Here is a 25,983-nt window from a genome sequence, read left to right on the forward strand (position 1 = left end):
CAATGGTGACAATGAATAAAACTCTTCAGCATTATGCTTCATTCATATTTCAGTCATCAAAGTAACAAAACATCAAATGTATCCCGTTAGTGAGGAAACTAATAGCTACGTTTGGACAGCTTCAACATTTATTTGTGTAGCTTTTAAAATAGCCATAATCAGTTTTCAATTTTGCAACCACAGTGAACAAGAGCTTACCAATCAATCAAATCACATACATGATTGTTGGCCGTGCACAAAGAGACAAAACAAGATTAGATGAAGCTCACAGTAAAGCATTACAATCTTTGCTTACAAGCTCCACTGAAACACAACACAGACAAATACTTTTTGCTGCCCAGCAACACAAACATTTTCCAAATAACAGAAATCATCAAGTACAACACATTGTTATTCAGATCAGATTTGATTGTCCTACTTTGCCTCCGGATTCACCCTCTAAGGCATACAGCAGTTACAGACTAAGACAGCAGGTGGAATATGCAGGCACTGTTGAACAATATCATCCATTGTAACAAACCAAATCAACGTTCACACACAAGCTCTTAAATGACATGTAATGAGTTTAAAGGAACACTTTGACATTTTGGACCAATTGAAAAAGCACAATAAAACACTTAAATACCCTTCAAACCCATTCAAAAATATACCTCAACCCTAGATCTGTTTTGTGTTTACACCACCGACAATGCTTTTAAACGTAGAGGAGCATCTTACCAGGGCTTCAGGGTTAACCTGTTTCACTTTTTCCAGCAGCTGGGAAACAGCTGTCTTTCCTTGGACTTGTGAAGCTGCAGCATTCATTAACTGACTCACTGCAGAAAAGGCTGCAGGCAACAGTTAAAAAAAGTGGGATGAATGGAGTGGTTTAGTTAGTACCATCTACAATGGTCGGCTGCTTTTCTTACCTTCGGACACAGCCAGGGTAGGTGTTTCCCCCTGTGTCCAATATTCATGCTATGCTATGCTAAGCTAATCTCCTGGGGGTCACTTTATATTTAACACATATGAGAGTGGTATCAATCCTCTCATCTAACTGTCTGCAAGAAAACAAATCAGCATATATCCCAAAATGTCTATTCCTTTAAATTAGTTTTTGCTCCTCGGCTCATTCGAATAAATTAGAACACAGAGGTCTTGCAGGTCGTCTCTTTGCATGTACATGTGAGGACTGCAGCATCCATGCTCAGTGTCATGTTGGGAGACAGCAAAGGGATGAAAGCATTGGAGTCCTTACCCTCAGCCTGAGCTCTGGAGCTTGACACAGAGGGATCCAGTAAAATCTTAGGGAACGGCGGCGAGTCTCTGATAGAGCTGTTATCCTCCGCCTGGGAGCACACAAGTTCTCGGAAACACTCCCTGAACCGTGTGGAGAGCAGGCTGTAGATGATAGGGTTCACCGCTGAGCTGAGGTAGAACAGGACCCCCGACAGGATGTGGACATACTGATAAATGTTGTGCATCAGATCGGTCCACTGGCTGATGGAGCTCCACAGGAGCCGCTCGATGTGGAAGGGCGCCCAGCAGACTCCAAACACTGCAACCACGATCGCTAGAGGGTCAGGCCAGAGACAATGAAGCTGTTTAAAAAGCTTTTCTGTTGTTGAAGGTTAAACACATGTCTCACTTTGTTGTTACTCTGTTGTATTCTCATGTATTTTGATTGAAAGAGTGGAGAGACAGGGGGCTACATGCTAAAAACCATACAGTGGATATATGTGGGAATCAACCACTGTTTTTGGTGTTTTTCCCCCACCAGTACGTACATTTTAAAGAGGAACTTAGATACCTTATGGTTGCTAGCATTTACTAACTTAAGAAAACTTTGCAGAGATATAAACAAAGTCAGTTGGACTGCAAGAATTATTGCTTACTAAATAATTAATTATCAAATCAATCTGCAGCTATTTTGATAATGAATTTATTATTTTTAGTCAAACATGCCTTTTGGATCCTACTTGTCAAATGTGAGATTTGATGCTTCTCTTTGTCATATTTCAAAGTAAACTGAACATCTTTGGGTTTTGGACTGTTATTGAAATAAAATGAGCAAGTTGAGGACCTCTCCTTGAGCTGTGGGGAATTACACTATTTGGCCCGCAGTTTATCTTTGTTCCCAACAGCAAAGTTTGTGAGATTTGGCTGTTTAACCTCCTAAAGGAACAAGTAAAGCTTAATGGTTGGAAAAAACATCTTTGATGGAATCACATTTAAATTCTGTATCATCTTGTTCAAGCTCCATGTGGTGTTTACACTGACTGAAATATTCCATGATGCAACAGCTGCACAATTACATCACTGACATGTGCATCATTTTATTCACATTTCCAGAAAATTCTGCCTAACGCTACTTTTGGAAACTTCAGGACCTCACGATGAACTTAAATACAGTTCTGTGTGGCTGTACAGTATGAGTTTATACTGACTGACACACAGACTCAATCACACATACTATATATATGTGTGTGTGTGTGTGTGTGTGTGTGTGTGTGTGTGTGTGTGTGTGTGTGTGTGTGTGTGTGTGTGTGTGTGTGTGTGTGTGTGTGTGTACAGGTACAGTGTATAACTGTTCAAATAAAATATTTTCAAATCTCTAATCTTTTTCTCTATAACATTAAATACTTGTGACAAAATGAGCAACATTAATGGAGTTACAGCCATGCTAACATGCTAATGATTAGCAGGTGCAGTGTTTACCATGTTGACCATGTTAGCTATTAGCAAGCTTACATTAACTGATGAACCCTGAACTCAAAGAGAAACACACACACACACAAAATTTACTTTATGTATATATATATGTATACACACACACACACACACACACACACACACACACACACACACACACACACACAATTTACTTTATCTATCTATGTAGATAGATAGATAGATAGATAGATAGATAGATAGATAGATAGATAGATAGATAGATAGATAGATAGATAGATAGATAGATAGATAGATAGAGTACATTCATTCATTCATTCATCTTCTATACCCGACTATCCCTTTCGGGGTTGCGGGGGGGCTGGAGCCTATCCCAGCTGTCAATGGGCGAGAGGCGGGGTACACCCTGGACTGGTCGCCAGTCGATTGCAGAGCAACATATAGAGACACACAACCATTCACGCTCACACTCTCACCTAGGGCAATTTTAGAGTCACCAATTAACCTAACGAGCATGTTTTTGTTCTGTGGGAGGAAGCCGGAGAGAACCCACGCATACACTGGAAGAACATGCAAACTTCACACAGAAAGGCCCCGCCCGACGTGGGGATCGAACCAGCGACCTTCCTGCTGTGAGGCACGCGCACTACCTGCTGCCCCACCGTGCCACCCTATATAAAGTACATTTTGTGAAAATTGAAATGTACATGTAATGGTTTCAGTAATTGTTCAGATATCTATCGTTAGTAATAAATTAATATTTCAGCCATGGAAATCAGCATCTTCAGGACTGATTGTGTTTTAATCAGATTTGATTGACAGCTGTGTCTCCTTAGCAACAAAATCAGATTTTCAGAGTCTGATATTTAGTTCAGACTGGCTGATATCTCTCCTGTGAAAACATCTGCAATGCTCCAGCCTTGGCAGATAATATTTTGCTTATGTGGGATTCAATCGCTGACACAAATAAACCAAAATTAGATGTGTTCAGGGCCGTGAGGATGTCTCCCACTGGAATTCAAAACCAGCTATTCTGTCACATGCTGAAAGAAGTTTTAAATGATGGTTGTGTCAGCCTAGAATGAAACTCCTCATACAGAATTGACCACGAAGAAAGAAAAGAACCAATCAATTATCTAAGAACAGGGCTCACATTGTCCATGAAATCTGATTGAGCCCCAAAGCTTAGAAGATACAAAAAGACGCTGTCCAGAATACAAATGATCCATGACAAAGAACTGCTCTGTGTTTTCCTCGTGTTTTGTCTCTGGGAACATGTCTTGGCACTGATGAGTCATATTAAAGGGGTCAAATCACACTAATGCATGTTTTCTGTAGACACATAGAGAGAAAACAGGAAACTCACACAGCATCTTGTTGACCTGCCTCCTGCGCCCGTTCACGTTGAGCTTTCTTCGGGTGTTGCTGCCACAGTTGTTTCCCAGGGTCCCTCTGGGCCGCCGTTTTTCTCTGCCCAAATGAAGACCCATCACCAGGTACAGCACGCTGATCACCATCATGGGCACAAAAAAGAAGCACACAGTGGTGATCTGCATGACCATGTTGTAGATCCACAAGGGCTTGAGCACAGTGCATATGGCCGACTCCTCCATCCTCTCTGGCAGGTAGAAGATGCCGTGCAGCGAGGTGTTGGGGATGGAGCAGACCATCGACACCACCCACACGACGGTGATGACCCGCTTGGCGTGCCTGTTCGTGGCGAGGTACCGCGTTTTGAGCGGGTGCCGCACAGCTATGTACCTCTCCACGCTCAGAGCTGTGACGTTGAGGATTGAGGCGAAGCACACCGTCTCAAAGAGGAAGGTCTTGAAGTAGCAGCCGCCCTCGCCGAAGGGGAAGGGGTAGTTCTGCCACAGGTCGTAAATCTCCAGGGGCATCCCGAACAAAAGCACGAGGAGGTCCGACGCAGCCAGGCTCACCAGGTAGAGGTTGGTGGGGTTTCGCATCTTCTTGTGCTTTGCTATCACCGCGCACGTGAGCAGGTTTCCAGACAAGCCAGTGAGGAAGATGAGAAGGTAAACACTGGTCACAGGGAGGAAGAAGGGAGATCGTTTTGGACCCAGGATTTCAAAGAGGTTGATGTCGGTGAATTGGTCGTTGGTGTAATTCCCAGTGGCATTTGGTGACATGCTGGTGTTGAGGAGCAGTTTGGATGCGTTTGAAGGGGAGGCCTGCAAAGACAGCTCCATTTCAAGAGAGGACAACTGGAGCTACAACAGGAGCTGTCAACACATCCTGCGCTGATTTCTGGGTTTGATCAACACTGGGGACCTGTTATAAAAAGAAAAGCATTGTTACGATATCTCCTACTCACAGGGAGCTTGTACCTGAAATTCGTCAAACCACCAGGGACCCAGTCTCAAGTCAAAGCTCAGAAGGGGAACCAGGAATGGGACTGACAGAAGATGGTGACTTCTTCATCATCCTGCGCTCAACACAGTCTGATGCAGCCAGCAGTTGTGCACAGAGCCCATTTCAGTAAATCCAAGCTGCATGAAATTTCTCGATTCCCTCTTGGGATAATAGTGGCAGGCAGACTTCTCACATTTTTCCTGGTCTTGTCAAAAGCTTGGAGCATACTGGTCTGCAATTTTTGATGTGGTTGATATATAATAGTTTCAGAACCTTGCTATTTACTGGCCATTTTCCAGTTCCAATGGTGCTTTTCAACTCCAGTGAGGTTGACATAATTGCTTCTGAAACACTTCTAGCCCGGCGAAGAACACTCCTAACCTGGAAATCACCGACTCCCCCACCTGATCCCTCACCCCATTCCCTGCCTGGCTGAAAGATAGGATGTCTGTTTTTCATCTAGAAAAGATGAAGTTTACACTTAGAGGGTCTGGTGAGTGCTTTCTAAAGAAGTGGCAACCTTTTGTCTCTTCAATGGCTTATTTGTTCTTCCTCGTGACTGATTGCCCATGTTTTTGTTCACTATGGCCAAATATGAACAAGATAAAGCAGGATGTATATTGTACTTTAATTTGTTTTGTTTTATTTATTTTTCTTTGCCACTTTCCTTTTCCTGGCCTGCTCACTCAACCCACTGTTGTCATTTCTGTGCTGGTTTTGACTGGATATAGCCGCCTCCCCATTTTTAGTATTTCTATTATTATTGATTTTTATCTTTTCTATAACGTGTGTTGTTGTTGTTGTTGTTGTTGTTGTTGTTGTTCTTCTTCTTCTTCTTCTTCTTCTTCTTCTTCTTCTTCTTCTTGCACAGGGGTTGGATGTTTTGGCAGGGTCACCATAAATATGCTGCCATGTAAACCAGGCATTCAGTTTATTGTTTGTTTATTACTTCCCACTGAAAAATGCTATTTTTTTTAAGTGCTAACAGAAGAGGATTTCATCTGATTAACGACTCTGTGATGTTATCTACTGCGAGTCAAAATCCAGTTTAACATTTCTTCTTCATGTTTCATAAATCACACACACACACACAAAATTTTCAACACATATTTGGCTTGTTTTATCTGATCATCAGTCCAAAGATATGAGGTTTACAGCAGCAAATCTTCATATTTGACAAGTTGAAATAAGACAATGTTTTGCTTCTTTTCTTGAAAAACACTGAAACAGTCTATCAGTTATCAAAATAGACCCCTGTTCATTTTCCATATACTAACTGATTAATCAACTAATTGTTCCAGCTCTTATAACCGCTTAGTGTAGATGACAGACAGGTGAAATGTGCCATCCCAAAGGTGCAAAACAACAACAAGTGCCTCATTTGTTTCAGCAGGTGATATAGGAGCCAAGGATTTTGAATGAGCGTATTAACCTGATAATATCAGGATGACCTGGTGCAGAAATACATTACTCATTCATCTCTTTATTTAGCAGGTATGGTAAATGAAAGCTATTTTATTATTCTAACAGTTTCACTTTTGTGTGAAGGAGAAGGAACTGTGAGCTCAAGTACGCCGTTCTGCAGACCTCACAGCACATAATGAGACTCTAGAGCCATAAAGTGCTGCAGTAAAGACATTACACCTCATTTTCTCTAAATTAGATGATTTTTCAGACGGACCCTTAATTAAAAAGCACATTTTCTGGCGGTCATAGAAAATGAAGTAGCACTTGTATTGAAATGGCAGATTTCACCCGGAAGTTGAGGAATATTGCTTTTGCTGCCTCACTAATATGGTTGAAATCATTCTCATCAAAGGATAATTGGCGCTACACATTACACTGTCCTCCAGAAGGTTGTTTTCATCGCCACATCCCATGCATCACCCTGCAAATCAAGGTCATGTGACTAATAGCCAGTGGTCTTCATTGTTTGCATTGAGCTTAAGGACAATTTAATATAATGTTCCTTTAATATTTCTGTCATATGGCAGTGAGGTCTGACGGCATTTTGATGGTATCTTTTAAAAAAATGTATGAAGAATGTTCAAAATGACCGTTATCTATTATTTTGAGGACTTAAGATTCATTAAACGTCTTTATGCTTTGATAAATACTTTGACGCATGAGTCAAAAAGCAACAACAACAAAAAAGAAGACAACCAAAACATGCAGGATATTTTAAACTTGTCCACACATAGTAGCCTATAACTTTTCTTAATTTTTTACATTTACAATAGAAATAAACCTCACCTTGGCACTGCTGGTCTGCACCGCGCTTCCTATAACGCGCTCTCTGTGCGGTCATGGTTGGTAATGAGGGAGCGGGAGCGCAAACGAAACGATGGAAAGAAGAACAGCCGCGCTGAAGTTGTTGGACGCGCTTCTGGTCGCTACAGAGAGAGAGAGAGGGGAATGGCAACTGCGATGCAGCCCGCTTCACACAGAGAGGAAGCTGGTGGGGGGGGGGGGGGGGGGCAGAGATCATGCATCCGTTAGCTGAGATGGTTTAATAAAGGTACTGCACGGTATAAATGTAAAACACTGCAGCTAATTAAACTCTAATCAAATTCAGCATGAGGATGACATGGGTTTTACAGGGAGGAGGTTTTTTGTGTATTTTGTACATGGAAACCTGAGGGACTGCACAAAAATTATGAGGGCGGGGGTCAGAGAGAGTGGTGTGTTTTTAATTTTGTTCAAGGCAGGTTAATCTGTGTTTTTTGAGAGAGCTGAGGAAGGTGTCTCAGCATTTACTCAAATAAAATCAAGCTTTTTCTGTTAATTCTGGGCCAGATATTACCGTTGTTCACGCTGGTGGTGTCTATAATAGGCCCAGCTGTTTAGCAAAAATAGAAAGTGTTTGTATTTTCACTCTTTTTGCCATAAATGTATCATTTTGAGTTATTACAGGGAATTGCAGTTTTTTTTCAAAGTCAGGGTAAAATAAAGAGATTTAGCATCATTACCAAACGCAGTAATTTTCATCCGGTAATCCTTTAAAAGCCTGTGTGGTGATTAAGAAATTTGATTACACTGTGCTTTATGACTGTTTGTTTTTGTTCGTGTACATGATTTGTGACTTTGGGCTGTCAAAGTAAAACTGACCTGACTTATAGCTCATGTGTTACCCTGCATGCATGGCTGGATTAACCTGCTGTGGGGTCACAGGGCAAAAATGAGCTTCAGTTGCTCTGGATGCAACAGCCGCACCACTGCACTCTGAAACACAGTTTTCAGTGGCTTGTACTGCAGCATGATGGTTTTTCACTGCACCAAGCAAAGTGCGTTTGCAGCATAGCGTGCCACTTGGCAAGCTCACACTTGGAAGAATACCTGGGTGGCCTTCACATGAGGCAGGCAGCCAGCCTCAGAAGGCAATATGGAGGAAAAGCTCAGAATTCCCTCACCTGTACGGCGCAGGTTCACGCTTGTATTAAGAAAGCCATATGTTGGAAACTGGTTTCCAACTACAGGCAGGCAGCTTGTAGGAAGGTAATGTATGTAGCCTATATGCTAAACTTAGTTTAGGTTTGTTGTTTGGTTCACAAAGTGTCATGACAAGCTAAAAAAGCAAGACCATGCACACTCAGGCCCTTACCGTGTCATACTGATGGATATTACTGTGCATATACTTTTCCTATTCCTTTCTATTCAAACAGTTTTTTCTATTTCATGATAAAAACATTGATTTGCCTCCATCGCTTATATGGAAACACATTCATGGATTTCTTCAGCCCTCATATGGGCACCTTATTGTTGTTTTAAGACTTAAAATTTTGTGACCCTGTCCTGGAAATGTGCACAGGCCAGTAGATGTACAGTAAAGCTTTTACGGCCCCTGGGGCTTTGGGGCCCCAGGACTGTTACCTGCTTTGCACCGCTGATAAGCCACATGCCTGCATGTAAGAACAAAGGTCTGAAAGTGCTGTTTTAGCTGCATCATTTTGAATTCCCTCCAGACATACAAAGGGACACCTTTTCTAAATGATTAAAACCCAACCCAAAGAATTTTACTTCAAAAGAGGTGGGAACACTTCAGTGGAGACCGAGGCGTCTGTGTGTGTCCACCGGTAGCATGCCAATGTTTAAAAGCATGACAAGAATAAGTGATTTCTGCTAACATCAAGACTCACAATACATTTCCCACTGTTGACCTGTATTCTCAAAACATTCCTACTGCAGTTGCCTCCATTATATCGAGTCTCCATTTAACTGGAGGCAGCAAAGCACTACGGCTATCAGCATCTAGTTTGCAAAGTCATTATAGGAAGACGATATGAAGTCTCATCTGTAGCTGCAATTAAACCCAACAATCCACCATTAAAGCTGCGGCTCGACATGATTTGTCATTAATCCATCCTTAATAAACCCATCTGTCTGGCGGAGTTTTGTGACTGGAGACTTAAGGTTGTCATGGGTGACGTCACTGAAGTCCTTTCTACACGGAACGGTCACACAGTAAGTGATGAATTTCACACCGTGTTTGTGTCTTCATGCATGAAAGTGAAGCAGGAAGTGCGCGTGCCTCACAGCAAGAAGGTTGCCGTTTCAATCCCCAGACGGGGCCTTTCTGTGCGAAGTTTGCATGTTCTTCCCGTGCATGCGTGGGTTCTCTCCAGGCACTCCAGCTTCCTCCCACAGACCAAAAACATGCTCATTAGGTTAATTGGTGACTCTAAAATTGCCCTAGGTGTGAGTGTGATGGTTGTTTGTCTTGTGTGTTGCCCTGCGATCGACTGGCGAACGGTTCAGGGTGTACACCGCCTCTCGCCTGTTGACAGCTGGGATAGGCTCCAGCCCCCCCACAACCCCGAAAGGGATAGTCGGGTATAGAAAATGGATGGATGGATATATATATGTAAAACTCTTGTGGTTATGGGTTTTTGCTTAGTCTGTTTCCTGTTTTATTCTGAAGGTTTTTGTCCTCACGTGCCATGTGTTGTTTTACTTCCTGTCCATGTGTGTTTTCCCGCCTGTGTTTCGTTAGTTAATTAGCCTCCTGTGTATTTAGTCCATGTGTTTTCCCTCCCTCAGTTGTCAGGTCTCCTGCTTTTGTTGCTTGTTAGTACGCTCGCCTGAGTTCCTTGTGTTAATGTGGTTTGTCAGTGTTCTTAAATTCCACCTTTGTTCTGGGGTTTGCTTGTCTTACTCCCTCAGTTGCCTGTTTTGGTGGCTGTTGGCTGTTGATTCAGTAGATAGATGTTCTCTGACTCTAAATAATTCCAGCTTGAACCTGAAACAACCAGTCATTGCTCAGATATCACAGATCTTATTGCCCACCTGCTGGATGTGACACAATGTGCCCATGAGATCAGCTGTGCTGTCTGTACCTGAGAACAAGACCTTTGTGTGACTGGGATTAAAATGTGCTGTCCCTTCAAGAGATCTCAGTCGTGCTGATGACGATGGTGAAACATCACCTTTATATGCCCTCTTTATCTGCAGACATCTGCTTCATTTCAGGCCTTTTAGAGTACTCTCAGTAGGTTAATTGGAGTTTAGATTCATTTCTAATCTTTTCCTTTGGCATTTTCAGTTTGGTCAACATTTTCACATCTCATTTCATGGACGCTGTATTTGCCAGTATTGAGCAGTTGCTAAAACTTGAGTCGCTGGCCGTGTATAATACTTTATTCAGCCATGTGTTAATTTCACCAATTAAGTCTGTCTTTGCTATTTCTCTCATGTGGATAAAAGCTAATTATTCAATTCTATGTACACGTTTACATATTATCAGGTTTGTGTTATGTTCCAATAATACACTGGACTCCAACATGTTCGATATACGTTTTTAATTCTTCACAGCTCACATGTGTTCAGTGGATCATGTTTCTCAGTCTTCCCCAGTCTCTTGTTCGTCATTAAACGAAGCTGAAGGGAATGTCGTCTTGTGCAGGGAGCATGAGAGTGACAGAACAGCCTATATTTGATCTGTGAGAGACAACAGGCTCTACTCAACACGTGGTTGTGAAATATACATTCGCCGTATTGAACTTTCGGTAAATTAGCAATTTAAATGTTCATTATGTCTACTCTTAATGAACAATTTCAGCTGTCAGATATATTTGAAGTGAATGGAAGAAATGCCTTTCACTGAAGACCCGTAGCTTAGAATAGAAACACTTCAGTCTCTCAGCTTGCATTTCCTCTCAAAGGAGAAAGATCTGTACCATTTGATGTAGAAGAACTGTGTGAAGACTTGGAATGATGTGACCAAAGAAGTGTTTTATTTAAGCTGTGTTTGTATACATCTAAAGCCAAGTCAAATGTGTTGAGGGAGATTTCGAGCTGCTGCACTGCTTCAGACCACAGTGTGATGTAGCACCGGCCCTAATGCTGCCGTGAGGCTCTCTGCCAACCACAGAGATGATTGATCGTACCTGGAAAACTTTTCAAAAGAGGTTCAATTTGAAGTTTTCTCACAGTTTTTCTTCCATGCAGTCCTTATCTTTTGCCTCATTAAATGAGTGTCAAACAAAATGCTGTTTTTACAGTTGTTGACTTGCATGTTGCTGCAGATAAAATAAGTACGCCATCACTGAAAAACCCCCACAACCCATAATCAAATATTCCATTTCCTGGCTGAAAACCGCTGATCCCCGGCCTGATACACTTTTGGATCTTTTGTCCTCTGTTTTTGATAGCAAAGGTTAAATGCACCAGTACCATCAATTCATAAGCACCCATTCATCCATAAAACATCAGACAGTTTCATTCTCACTTCTGCATAAAATTTGACCGCATCAACCCAAAAAACAAACAGGCTAAGTGTTGCTTTTCTGTCTGTATAATTATTCGAATGACCTACTTTCTTCAGATCCATTCTCTCCTCAAAGACTATTACTTTTTTAAGTGATACGGAGGAAGTTGTAATTCGTATTAGTATTCAGCGCTGGTATGGCTCTCCATATTGTGTGGTGAATATAATAATGCCTCTCTTATTCACAATCTGTGCACACCATAAAAATGCTCCACACCGCCTGCTGTTTTTATTTATTCAGTCAGCGGTTGTCGTAAATCTCCCTCAAAGTTATTTGTCTTGGTGTTTATTTAATGCAGCTCTAAATTGTTTATTTCCCCCTTTTAATTTACACAAAGAATAAAAAGGAGAACTGGTAACCTACTTAATACAGAGGAAACATTTTGTACTGCTGAATTTGTTGTGTAATCCTTTAAACCTCAGCTGAAAACAAGCACAGGATTTGGACGAAACAATAAAATAGATTATGAAATAGATTATACATTCTGTATTGATCATATCGCCCCAGCCATTAGTTGCCAGTGTGTGCAAGAGGTCCTGCAGCGACTGAACTTGGGCTCTGAATTAACAGGTTTCAAGTCATTCTCTACAACAGGCTTCAGTTTAATTAATACACCAGAGTCTCAATATCAATACTTTATAAGAAAATTGCAAGAGAAAGGGCAAATTGCAGGTTAGGGACAGAGAGGAGGCATCAGAAAGTCAAAACAGTGGCTGCTGGGGGCAGCAGAAACATGTTGTCAATACTGATGTCACCTTTACAGTTGATACGGTGAATGTTATTTACTCCCATTTTAGCTCTATTTTTGGTCTCCACCAATTCCTGAAGGAGATATCTGGCTGTTTAGCTGCTGAATGCTCCACTTCATTCACCAGTTAGTCGCTAACTTTGTCTGTCCATGATTTGGTGCTAAGCACACATACACATACAAGTAGTCACGCCAGCCTTTTGAATCTAAAAATATTCATAATAGCCACTTTAAGACCTTGTTCTCTAGTTTGTTCTTAGTCGAGTTCTGTGCTTCATTCATATTCCTAAATTAATTTGTTTAATGAAATTACCGCATGGCAAACCTGGTGCTGTGTAATATTTATGCATAAGAACACTGTTCACAATGCACAAAGAGGGAAAAAAAAGGAGGTCAAAAGGGCCACAACAGCCATTCAGATCCATTAAAGGCACATTTGCATCATGCCATGCTGGTTGCCATATGCTAATTATACGAGAGGAGGGACTCTTAACATTTATTTGTCTCCAGTACAACTTGAACAACAAAAAATGAAACACAAACAAGGCAGCTAAGCTGAATTGTACATTACAGCTTCAATAACTATTCAGCACAACCTTGAAAAGTCCCAACAATTTGAATGTTCAACACATGACGAGACAGGAGGCAGATTAAGTCATTATAACCTTTGATGAAGCACTGAATCACTGCTATTGTGCTGGACTGAATAACAGCGTTTTTAAAGTAGACAGCAATACAAAAGAAATAAAAATTTCATCCTTCGCTGCTCAATACAGCATTTACTTTCAGCCATATGTTGCATGGCAAAACACTGAGCTTTTGGGAGTCTTTATTCTGAACAGGAAAATAATGTAATATAAAAGCTTTAAAACCAAAGCATGCAGACGTTCTCCACTTTACATGCAGTTCTTGTTGGTAAGACCTTAAGACCTTGTTCTAGACACTGTCTACGTGCCTGTTTTCAACATACACTGACACATTCCACCATCTTTACGTGTCCATTACTTCTACGTGTCTATCACTTGATATTTTACACCAACAGTAACATTTCACAAGATACGAACCTTCAAAAACAGCCCATTGTAGCCAGAAAAACAGTGCATGAGAAAACAAGGTGGCAGTCCACTTCTGGGGGGGTCGAATAGTCAAACAAAATGTCCTGTATCTTTTCCGAAACACTTTTTCTTGCCCTCAATGGAAAACATCATGAGGTCAAGGAGAGGAGTGGAGGAGTGGAGGAGGAGACAGGAAAAGACAGCCGTGGTGCTTAGAGAATCTGAGTCCACTTGGACACAACTCATGCTACAGCTGATGTTACTGATGTGGTTTGCTGTGGAGAAACTTCTATGTTCCAAAGAACTGCTAAAAGCATAATGTAATGTGTTCTTACTGTGCTGTTTCATATAAAAGTGGACAACCCAGTGAAAAATATGAATTCACTACCAGGGCTGAAATTGAAATAAGAAAAGGAATAATGGATGTGGGAGGATGGGGTGCTGAGGGGGCTGCAGCACCCACTAAAACCAAGCATTATTTAAAAAAAAAAAAAAAATTAAATTGAGTTTAAAAAAAAGTAACGCACAGTTGCAGCAGAGAGAGAGAGAGAGAGAGAGACAGAGAGAGACAGAGTATGGACTTTTCTTTGATCATGAAGACAAATGGGACTCTACCGTTCGGTGGTTTATCAGCACAGTGTATGAAGAGCACTGCAGACTGGAGCCTCTGCTAATGGTGACAAACAAACACACAGATCTGACTCCTGACTTAACACCATGTTGGATTTGGCTAAAATATCCCTTGTTCCTGAAAGACAGATTTCTGCGTAAGGGTTAATATGCTGATTATCAATTCAGTAAACACTCCAAAATGTCCACTTGATAATGCTTTGAAGTTGTTATGGCTGATACAGGCTATGGAGGTGTAATGTGGCATGTTGCACCTTTCCTTAGCATTTAGAGAGTTTAGACACCCTTCATCATGGCTGCCATTTAGATCCTTCCAGGTCCATTCACTCAGGTAGAAACCTTCCTCGGCTGTTTGACTGCAACCCACATATCTCTCATCTGATCCTCAATATCCTTTGAGCTCATGGGGGAAACCTAATTCGAGACAGTGCCATCTGGCGGTGGAGCAGTAATTCCCACCCAGCTACACATGCAGTAAAAGAATCAGTATTTTTCAATGAAACCTAAAGGAAAACATACTGTTTTGCTTACAGACTACCCACCATTACCCTCCAATATCTCATCTGAAGAAGAGTTCATGCGTCAGTTGTCTCTAAGTTAAAGTTCTAGCTCACATTCATGACTGCAGCGACTGAACGGGTAAGAGTTTATCAGTAAAAAGCAGATATCGGCCTTGAAACCTGAGGTCTCCAACAGAGGGCACAGTAAGTTCAGGTTGTGACTGTACACACCTCCTCTGAGTTTGTGCCTCACATGACTGCTGTTTGTTGTTTAGAGCCGGGTTTATTTTTAACTTTCCGGTTAGGCAGTTGTAGTGTCCAACTCAGCCCTAATCCTAACCCTAAAAATGCACCTAATTGCTAAAAGTCTGTGGACACCACACAATGCTTTGGTCTGGGGTTGTTTTTCCTGATTTGGACGAGGCCTCTTAGTTAAAATTAAATGTAATCTTTAAGGTGCACTTATCAATATTTTTACATTAACAAGGAGAAAAATGACTGAATGTAGGAGGGGTTGCTCATATCATCTAACTCTACAGCCCCCCCTCCTCTTTACAGACCATTACATCCTGTTTCAGCTCATTGTTTTGGTTTTCTGACCCTCATCTTTACTGTTTTGGTTCACTCTCGCCGCTCCCATCAGTCCTTCATCAGCAGCAACTGTTTCCAGGAAAAAAAAGCTCAGATGGATTCACTTTCTGCTACCCGTTAACAATGCAGACAGACACAGTCAGTCAAGTGGACGTGGTGGAGCATTTAACAGCTAAAGAGTCGTATTTCCCTCAGGAGTATGCGGAGAGAGCAAAGGGAGTGCAGAGAGCTTACATTCATTACATAGACACAAACATGACTGCAAATGAACGCTAATGTTGCTGCTGGACATGTAAATAGGCAACTGCCTGCTAGGAAAAATCCATTTGTGCAGCATTGATTCTACAGCACACAATGATGTTTTGGATAATAGATAATAGTGAATAGATAATAGTTTACAGAGGGCCCTTCCTGTTTCAGCATGACAATGTCCCCGAGCACAAAGCCAAGTCCGTGAAGAAATGCCTTTCTCAGTTTGCTGTGGAAGCAGATCTTTGGCCTGCGCAGAGCCCTGGCTTCAGACCCACCCAGCACCTCTGGGATGAAATGAAATGGCGACTGCGAGCCAGTCCTTAGTGCCAAACACCAGTGGCCAACCTGGTCAATGCTCTTGAGGCTGACTGGGAGCAAATCCCTGCAAGCCTGGTTCCAAAGTTTGCCCAGAAAAGTGGAGCAAATGAATGCACATGATTTTGGAATATGATATTCAACAGTCACATATGGCTGCAATGTTCAAGCATCCATGTCATTTTATTTATAAAGTTTGTCCTGGCATTGATACTGAGTGTCACCAAATGTGACAAATCATATCTGCTAATGCAATAAATTGAGCCTACTTTTACTGCAGCCAGATAATATAACTGGTGCCTGTAACATCATACCCGAGGTCTACATCAACAATATTTCAAATACTAGAGAAGAATATTCTGAGTATGAGTGACAAGCTCATCTTCCTTTGGTGGTAGTAACTTGAAAATGCAAAAAATAGTAGCTAATTATCTTAATATTTCCGCCATTGTTGTTGTTTCAGATGCTCGTTCATGCTGAACACACACAAAGTTACAGCAGGCATGTGCGTGCGGTAAGGGCCTAAATCAAGGCTACGGAAAGGCACAAAGTCAGAAGACAACAGACTGAGAGACAGCAAGTCCTCATGCCAGAGGCCTCAGGTGCACCTTGTTGAGCAATCAAATGTAGCACACCAGGGCAGAGCTGGAGAGGACAGCACAGGGATCAAATACGTAAGTTTGTAACATTTTGACAGAAAACATTTTTAAATATGCACATTTGCAGAATTTATGGTCCGCAGTTAATATTTTTCATCAAACTAAAGAAAATGAATAAGTCGGGCAAGCATGTGGCCCAGTTTTCACACGTCCTCCTTGGTCTGTGCTTGGTTAATGAGGAGAACAACATGTGATAAATTGCAGGAATCAAGTTTAGTTCAAGTGCAATGAACGTGAAAGACCTGAAGCAGCATGGTGCACTGAAGAGACAGCGGGGCTATTCATCTCACATAATGCATCTTTCACTAGCACTTCCTCTTATCTTTATCATATGAACATGTTTGGCTTTTCACTCCCCGACAGTCTTTGAAAAGGGTCTGAAACGTAACACCGGAGACATAAATCATAAAAGAACATAAAAAGGGCTGTGCTCTTTGCTTTGAGGTGATGATTTACAGAACAATCAGGATTGTTGGCCTCAAAATAAAATCAGCTGTACGCACAGATCTTTTGCACAGGTTCCTTCCCTCAATAAAACAGCACTGATGGTTGTATCATCTGAGAGCAGGCGCAGTACATGCAGAGCGGCGCTGCCATCAGCTCACATGATACCTCGACCTTGACATAAAAGTTTCAAATAGTGTCATTTCATTTTAAAGGCCAGCAATCTGAAATAAATGTCACTCTGTGCAGCTATTATTTTATTGTTTATGTGTTCAGTAACCATGGCAGTGCAGGGCACACAACTTGACCATAACTGAATGAATACTGATTTTCATCAGTATGTGGTATAATAACCACATAAAATATGAAATTCATGTGATTCACTGTTGTTTGAACTGATTTTCAGGACAAAATTCAACAAGAAGCACAGGAACAGTTATTCAGACAGAGAGAGAAAAGAGTGAAACCAACATGTCACAGCTAGAAAGATTAGTCGTGGCAGAAGAAATGGTTCAGAGCAGAGAAAGAGTAATTAATATATAATCACAGACTCCCATCATGCAGTACACTAATTTAAACAAGCTTGTAAATCAGGAATAAATGCAACTTAGAAGTGACAAAACAATAAATTACTGTACACCTGTGACACATTTAGTTGTTTGTATAATAATCACAGACAGCAGATGTCAGCACCCAAGCCTTGATAATGATGTATTTGTACGAGAGTCAGTTGCAGCCTCTTCTTTTTTTAAGTCAGTAAAAGCACAAATAATTACAGTTTAATTAGAAACAGATGCAACTTTATTCGCATGGTTGAAAACAGCTTGAAACTGATTTGTTACTCACATCCCTGTGATTGGCTATTTTTGTTTTTGATCATGCTGTAGCCCTGCGATCAACTGGCGACCGGTCCAGGGTGTACCCTGCCTCTCGCCCGTTGACGGCTGGGATAGGCTCCAGCACCCCCCGCAACCCTGAAAGGGATACGCGGTATAGAAAATGGATGGATGGATAGATGGATTATGCTGTAAGTGTGTTTTTACATCCGCTACTGATTTCACTGCACATAAAGATGATACTGACGATGATGATATGATCGTATCGTATCGTATCGTATCGTAGACACTGAGCCTTTATTTAGAGCTGAAAACCTCACCTCCTTATTTATCTTCTTCTTCTTCTTCTTCTTCTTCTTCTTCTTCTTCTTCTTCTTCTTCACTTTGTTCTCTTAAATAATCTGAGAGACCTGTGATGAAACAACTGATGGGTACATTTCAAATCACTCTTAAGCACAAACCAGCCATGCTCAGTGGTGCTTTGAGCTAAATGCTAACATGCTCACAATGCAAATTCTAACATGCTGATAGCAAGGGCAGTGTTTATGTTCTCAATCTTAGTTCAGCAAGTCAGCGTGCTAACATTTGCTAATTAGCATTAAATACAAAGCACAGCAGAGGCTGAGGGAGCTGCCATTAGTTTGCAGGTTTTTGGTTAATATCAAAGAATGGAAGAAATTAAACATTTGACCTGATGGCGGTGCTAGAAGAAAAGGTAAGGCATCATTGAAGTTTCTACAATTCATCTGGTGGGGGAATATGAATGTGTGTAACAAGTTTCATGGCAATTTGTCCTAAAATATGTCGGCCTGGACCAAAGTGGTGGACCTACTGGCACCTAGAGCCAAAAATAACGGAGCATTTGGGGAAACGCCGAAGGACACGAAAGATCCTTCAAATGTCAGTGTCTTGGAAAACCTGACACCTGCAGCCACAGTTTTTAAACAAGCTGATATTCCCACTGTCAAATGATTTACTCTCTCAGGCTGGACATTCAAATTTCCAGTTTTGATTGTGATATATTATTCTGTTGTTGCTCAGCATCAGCTTTTTTTCATCTTTTACAACTCATTTGGGTCGCTCAAATGAATCAGCTATGGACCCAACAGGCTGACTTTTGGACCGAGTGATAATTAGAGGCAATAAATTCTCAAAAATAATCAATATGTAACTGAAATGCTGTGTTAGCCAAGACTATAAACCTTTTCTGGCCATCACCTCCTGCATCTTGTGAGTGTTTCCCTGCCTCTGGCTACTTCACACCACAACAGATGAGCGGTTCTGATCAGTAGGTTATTTATTTTTTCAAAAGGAAAAAGAATAAACGTGCAGAAATGAGTTGGAGGTTAAGATGTAGAGTGGGGCACCCAAAGCAGCCCAGGGTTAGAGTCCCAACAATGCTGATTATTATATTATGTCATATCAACCACAAATTGCACCTGCAGATCATCAACAAGTGCAGAAACAAACACACCGCACACAGTGTATTGGTCCCTCCGTGATGCACGTGTAGCATGTTGAGCCGGACGCTTTTAATCAATGCAGCTAGATAATAAGTTACTTCACTAGGTCAGATAAACATGGCCGTGATTGTTTTGTACAAGGCATATACTGGCACAACTCCTTTCCAAAATATCCATAAAAGATAAGATAACATCAGCGGCACTTAAAAGGCAAGCGCGTCTGCGTGTCGTCAGATTGGTCACATCCGGTTGCAGTCCAGTGACAAGATCAAGAAAATCACTAAAAAACTATGAAAATGAAACAGCTTCCTCAGACGATGCTCTGATAAATAATGATAATAAATCACGTGTGAAAGAAAGAGACATGAGTCTGTTTCCCGGAATTTATCAGAGCAGTAATTCCCAGCCTTTTTAGCTCATAACATCTTGAAAGGAAGCAATTATTTCCTGCAATCCACTCTCTCCAGTTATATGTGTGGATCTTTTTTTCTGTTTTATTGGAATTAGTGCTGTCAACCGATTAAAATATTTATCGCGATTAATCACATGAATGTCATAGTTATCTCACGATTAATTGCAAATTAATCGCACATTTTTAACTATTCTAAATGTCCCTTGAATTATCATTTTAATACTGTTATCAACATGGCAAAGTGCATAGGCTTGCTTTGTGCAAATGTTTTTTTTAATGAAAACAACAACATGTAGTGTTATATTTCACACTAACATTCTTTGAGCAGTCATTTACATTTGAATGAATCAAATCTCACACGATTTAACACTGTCAATAAACAGATGACAAAAAAATAAATACTTGGTTACAAAAAAGCCCCTTCAACAACCTTTTCTAAGGGATCAAGACAGGGTGATCCAAAATAAAGTTACAAAGTGCACATCATTGTAAACTAGGACTCAGCCTATAGTGCAGTTGAATCATGGCTTAAACTTTCCTTTCTTAAGTTTCCTTTGAACATAATAGCATCCATGTGCCTCTGTCGAAAGCCATCCATTGTCACCTGGTTTTGACAAGGAGGCGGCGGAGAATTTGCATTCGCCGTGTGTTTGGCTGTGATATTAAGTGATATTTCAGACTGGATGTGCTACGGTGATAACTCAGTTCACACCAACAATACACACAGATAACTTTGGTCTTGTCAGTCGACCCATCTGGCAACTTTTTGTAACTAAACTTTCCATTCAGAATCTTGTTCGCATCCATTTTGGCGTTTCGCGCTTGACACCCACACAAACCAGTAGCCTACTCCTTTACAGCTAGCGAGCAAACAAGACCAAACACGTACGTGGTGCGTGCCTATTGTTTTGTTTCCGGTTTACAACCAGTTCCTGTAGTTTTTCTTACGTTACTAGCAGTGGCCACAGCTCATAACAAACTACAAGTTCACTAGGTCACAAAGAGCGTTAATCTCACGATAAAACATTACGCCATTAAAATTAATTTGCGTTAACGTGTTAACAATGCAATATTTTTGGCAGCACTAATTGGAATACTTTAGACAGAAGTCTTTAAAAAATACCAATCAAATGTTGGCATTGTACATTTCTGTAAACCATGGGTACATTAAATTTGTACATACAAACCATATCAGCATTTCTACAACAGGTACCAAAGTGACATAGTTCAGATTACAGGTGCATGTATATGACGATATGACAGATGATTTTCAACCGTTTTCGCCAGACTAAACTGGGTATTTTAAGACAAAACATGGTATTTTCCTTACCTTAACTAGGTGGTTTTTATGCCCAAATGTAACCAGAGCTTAACCAAAGTGTTGTCACAACATAAAATTAAAACGTGAAATATAAAGAAACCGAAAAGTTCAACATTTATTCTGGCATGGGTTGATAAAACAGGCCCTGCAATCGGCTGGCGACCGGTTCAGGGTGTACCCCGCCTCTCGCCTATTGTAGCTGGGATAGGCTCCAGCCCCCCGCAACCCCGAAAGGGATAGGCGGTATAGATAATGGATGGATGGATGGATGGATGGGTTGATAAAACAGTTTTGCTGCTTTCCCATCACGTTGAGCATTTTGAGATTCATCCTTTGTGGGTGTGAGAATCCACAGGTCTGTTATCAGTCAGCACACATTACATTCAAACTCCATATTACGATGTGCAGATGGCGTATAGCCTCACTGTAACTTTTATTATATGTTCTCATGGTATTATGTTGTCATTATTATAAAGCTGACTCTGAGGGTGCCATTCATATTGAAAACTATGCTATAAATCATCGCAATAAGGCACATTATGACAGATATATTTTCAATACATTGACCTCAGTGTCGAGTGGCTGATTTACCGTTTTCACTCACATGTTTTTGAGTTTCTAGGCAGGTTTGAGGGGACGGTGAAGTGATGGGAACACTGGCGGTACATACAACACAAACCGGTATGATGTCCAGCCTGCAGGAAGAATACACAAGACTGATTTATTGGTGAAGATCAAAGAGTGCAAATCTGACACTCCTGATAAATCCCCACATGTTCAGTCTGTTCAGTCTGAGGAGCCATCTGTGCTAATTTATGGCTTTGTAAAGCTGCCACTGTTGGTCCTTGTCTAATACACAGTGTAAACTAAAGCACCCCAACTGTGAGACTCATCATTAGCAATGAGATTCGCCATAACACAATCAATTTTCTACACTGTGCCCAGATTGCAAAGCACTGTGGGCACAGGCGATAGGGTTGAAGCAAAATCTTTAAACATATGGCCGAAAGTTGATAAGAGTTTAATAATAATATTGTTTCGTGCTTTTCTATGATACATCCCTTTAAATTTCCGTGACTTATTCCCAGAATCCTAAGCTTTACATTGTATGTTCACGTGTTAATGTGACCTATGAGAGCAGCACACCAAGCCGTATTACTTGTACTGTATCTGCAAATGCGCTCATGCACAGTCGTTATATGTAACATTAGATTCACGTTTTAGCCAAAGATCAATGATGATGTCTTTTCTTTTCAGACCAGCCACAAAATACACGTCTGTATTCATGTGATATTTCTGTTTCTAATTCTGTCATCAAGCCAAACAATGCCATGCACTTCAGTGGTTTTTCAAGTAGTTTGGCATTTCAGTGTAGTTCCTGTTTGAGAGAGTTACATTATCTCTTTGTTGGCTGTACTGTGACATAACATGTTTGACAAGGATGATTTGTCCAGTTCACAGCTGGAGACTGTTTAAGTGTGTGTTTTACAAACCCAGAAGATCAGATAAGAAGTGGCTACATGCACCTAAATTGTGACACCTGGTAAATCTGATAGAACTCACTTTTATGTGTTTAATGTTCACAGAGTTTATACATCAAACAAGCTGGTTCCAGGATCATGTAATTACACAGAGGAGATATTTTGTGCCTCGTAAATGTCAATTTATCCCGAACAATATCCCAGAAAGTTAGATGAGGAAGTAAACACCTCTCACTGGTTACTGTAGCTTAGCAGACTGGAAACACAGAGAAATAGCTGGTCTGACTACCAGCACCTTTAAAGCTTAATAATTAACATGTCTTATGGTGTTTGATTCATGCACAGTGTAAAACCTATGACAAAATGCTGGTTTTGCACTTTCAGGGTTCCTTTCTTTATGCTAAGCTAAGCTAAACTAACAAGCTGCTGGCTGCAGCTTCAAAATTAACCCCGCCACAAGAGCGATATCAACCTTCTCGTATAGGTCTTAGCAAGAAAGTGAATATTTCCAAAAATATTTCAAAATATGAATCATTATTCATCATTGTTTATTCATCATTATTCATAATTATTTTTTAGTTTATCTTACGGTTTAAGTTTGTAACTGCACAGAATAATCACTGGATAATAAGTGTTATTCACATGTACACTGTAATTGAAACCAAACGTGTGAAAGCAAATGTGTGAATGTGTATGCAGTATATACAGTACATATGTGTGTGTTTGTGTGTGTGTATGTACTGCTGAGTGACAGCAAACATGCATATTTAAATGTGTGGAGTACAACAGAGAGGGCACACTTAGGAAACTGAGAGTAATAACACAGCGAACAGTCCTGTAATTTCTACCTTATCAGTTTCAAAATGATCTGCTTAATCACTGAGAACAGATAATCATTGCTCAGACCTCTTTGGCCTTCATGCCTTGCAGCATGAGCACTCTCTGAAAAACAGTAATAAACTTCTATCTGGGGGGAACAGTTTGTTGCTACTTAAAGGAAGCAAGAGACAAAAAAAAAAAACCTCGAGGCAATCAAGTCTTGTCAAGAACAGAGGTTAATCACATTTCAGATTAGTAATATCTCTGCTTCATTTACTCCCATTTTGATAAACATTTGTGTCTACTTTCATCCTGCTGGGAATAAATGCTGCTCATTTCTGCCTTCATCATGAACTGACTCACAGTGTTTCAGAGACCATGTGTTGACTTCCGGTAGAGTAGCAGCATGGATCCGACAATGGAGGCCAAAGGTGTTAAAAGGGAGGAGTTGCCATGATGTCAAGTTTGGAGTGTGACCTGAATTAGGCAGGTCACGTTCATTTTTATTTGAACAACGGGTCAAATCATGAAATGCAATGTGAAAGGAATGACTTAACCCCTGACTCTGCTGGTCTCCTTAGCTCTACGAAGGCTTTTAGCATCTTTCAGCTCATTATTTTGGTTTTACAACCTACAGCTTGACTGTTTTGACTGTCTCACTGCTCTCATCAGCATCATTTCCGGATATTTTCAGCAAAAAAACCCCTCAAAATATCTGACTGTATGCTCCCTGCTCAGCACCAAACAGCAGAAAGACATAGTTAGCAACGAGCTGGAGACCGTAGTGGAGCATTTAGCCGCTTAACAGCAGATATTAGCCTAAGCAAGGAGAGCAAAACAGAGCTAAAAGAGAGGTGGACAGAAATTTGACTTTAAATTCATGCTAATGCTGCTAATGTCTGCCAGTCTTATAAGTAGGCAACCGTTTGCCAACACTTTTACCTCAACAAGTTTAAAAAGTGGTTTTAACAGCTTGTTAACTGCCTCAGTGTCCTCAGTGAGAAACTCTGCTTGCTTGCCGACTTGCCGGTAAACACTCAAAGATATTCTATTCACACTCAGGCTGATGATTTACTTCACTCCTGCCTCAGTGGTGCTCATTAGTCGTACCTGTCTGACTAATTGCCCTTTCCCATGACTTGGAGACTGTCTTTCACTTCTTGGCTCAACAAAGAACCTTTGAGACGAACAGTACATTTTTAAATGAACAGTTATTCATTTAATTATGAAGTTAGTCAGCTCTAATTTTTTGATAACTAACACATAAGCAGCTTCTAGGAGGTTAGTGAGTGCAAATCCGTCATGTGTAACCTTCACCCAAACACTTCTTCACAACACACCAGACCACGAAAATACTGAGTTTTTAAGATTTCAGCAAACTTAAATTATTACAACACATCAGCACACCCCCATTTCTTTTTTCCCTCTGCTGTATGACACTGCACCTCCCACACATTTCCTCTGGACGGCCTCCCTGCTTTCACGGCAGCCTGTTAGCCTGGTTTCCAAACAGCTGATTGAGTAAAGCCTTACCTGTCTGGAGTGTTATTGATTAACATTGCAATCTCAGCATCATATTCCACCCCCACCTGTCTGTATGGACTGTATGATGCATACTAATGATGACTAACACAGACTAAAGGATAAAGGATAATGCTGCCTTTATTTCTCGCTGTTTCTCCCCCTGATCCTGTGCGGGGTCACCTGAGGCTGGAGCCTCTCCCATCATACATTGGCCGACAGGTGGGGTTCACCCTGAAACATACAAACAGATAACCATTCACACACCCAAAGTGAATGTCTTTGAACTGTGGGCGGACACCCAAGCAGGCTGGCTTAGATTAAACCACCCAGGAGAGAAAATGCTGAGCTGTGTGTCATTGTTAACTCCTTGCTGTCGGGATGTAAAGACAATTTCATCAAATATGACAAAAAAAGGCTTCTAAAATACATTACCTATTATAGCTTTAATTAAGAATCAGCAGTTAGTTTGTCGTTACTGTAGTTTGGGGTAATTAAGCAACTCAAGTGGCACAATTTCAGTTTGTGTAAGCAAATACATACTGAAATGGTAAACTTAATGTGATAATGCCGATGTTGCCTGGAGCCCCGATCGTTTCAGCTTTACATTGTGATTTTGTGCTGTGCACACTATTGGCAAATGAATGAGCAGTTAATCAAATTAACACAAATTGTTGGCCACACAATGATGTGGGAATCTGAGGTTCCCTGAAGGAGAACTTTGAGGCGACACAGATAATACTTGTTTCATTCAGTGAACTGTTGATGATTAAAAATAGACTAAATGGAACCATCCGTATCCTTTATTATTAATCACCTTATAAATTGCAACTTTAATCATTACTAATTATAGATAGAATAGAATAGACAGAGAAATCGATTTTTCTGTTTCAATCCACCTCTTCCATTGACAGAAATTAAAGTTTGATGACGATAACAGTGTCGAGGTACGGTGTGCCCCCCCCGGGTCTGTTCGATAGATAGATCCCTCATGCTCTGCGTAAAGAATTGTCTTTAATGAGCTCATTAAATACTTCACAGATATGTCTCTTGCCTGCCACGCCCTGACACTGCTGTGTGTGTTGATGCACGCTTGGTGGCACTTACAAGCGGAGTGAATTGATTTTTT

General features: G+C 40.9%; 1 protein-coding gene across 1 annotated transcript; it reads right to left on the reverse strand.

Moving 5' to 3' along the window:
• Positions 1-82: 82 nt before the first annotated feature.
• nmur3 (neuromedin U receptor 3) lies at positions 83-7,467 on the reverse strand. The gene is made up of 3 exons (XM_070959724.1): positions 7,297-7,467; positions 4,037-4,962; positions 83-1,552 (listed from the first exon to the last, which is right to left on the reverse strand). Exons 2-3 carry the CDS (start codon positions 4,878-4,880, stop codon positions 1,122-1,124), a joined length of 1,275 nt encoding a protein of 424 aa, XP_070815825.1. The 5' UTR covers positions 4,881-4,962; positions 7,297-7,467; the 3' UTR covers positions 83-1,121.
• Between the last annotated feature and the right edge of the window lie 18,516 nt (positions 7,468-25,983).

This window comes from Chaetodon trifascialis, chromosome 3 (assembly GCF_039877785.1).
Source record: "Chaetodon trifascialis isolate fChaTrf1 chromosome 3, fChaTrf1.hap1, whole genome shotgun sequence".
Taxonomy (NCBI): domain Eukaryota; kingdom Metazoa; phylum Chordata; class Actinopteri; order Chaetodontiformes; family Chaetodontidae; genus Chaetodon; species Chaetodon trifascialis.

Excerpts from the sequence above, each read along its gene's own strand:
- nmur3 (XM_070959724.1), bottom strand. The coding sequence starts at position 4,880 with ATGGAGCTGTCTTTGCAGGCCTCCCCTTCAAACGCATCCAAACTGCTC. Across the intron at positions 1,553-4,036 it reads GCAGGTCAACAAGATGCTGT|CGATCGTGGTTGCAGTGTTT; the intron begins GTGAGTTTCCTG and ends CTGACCCTCTAG.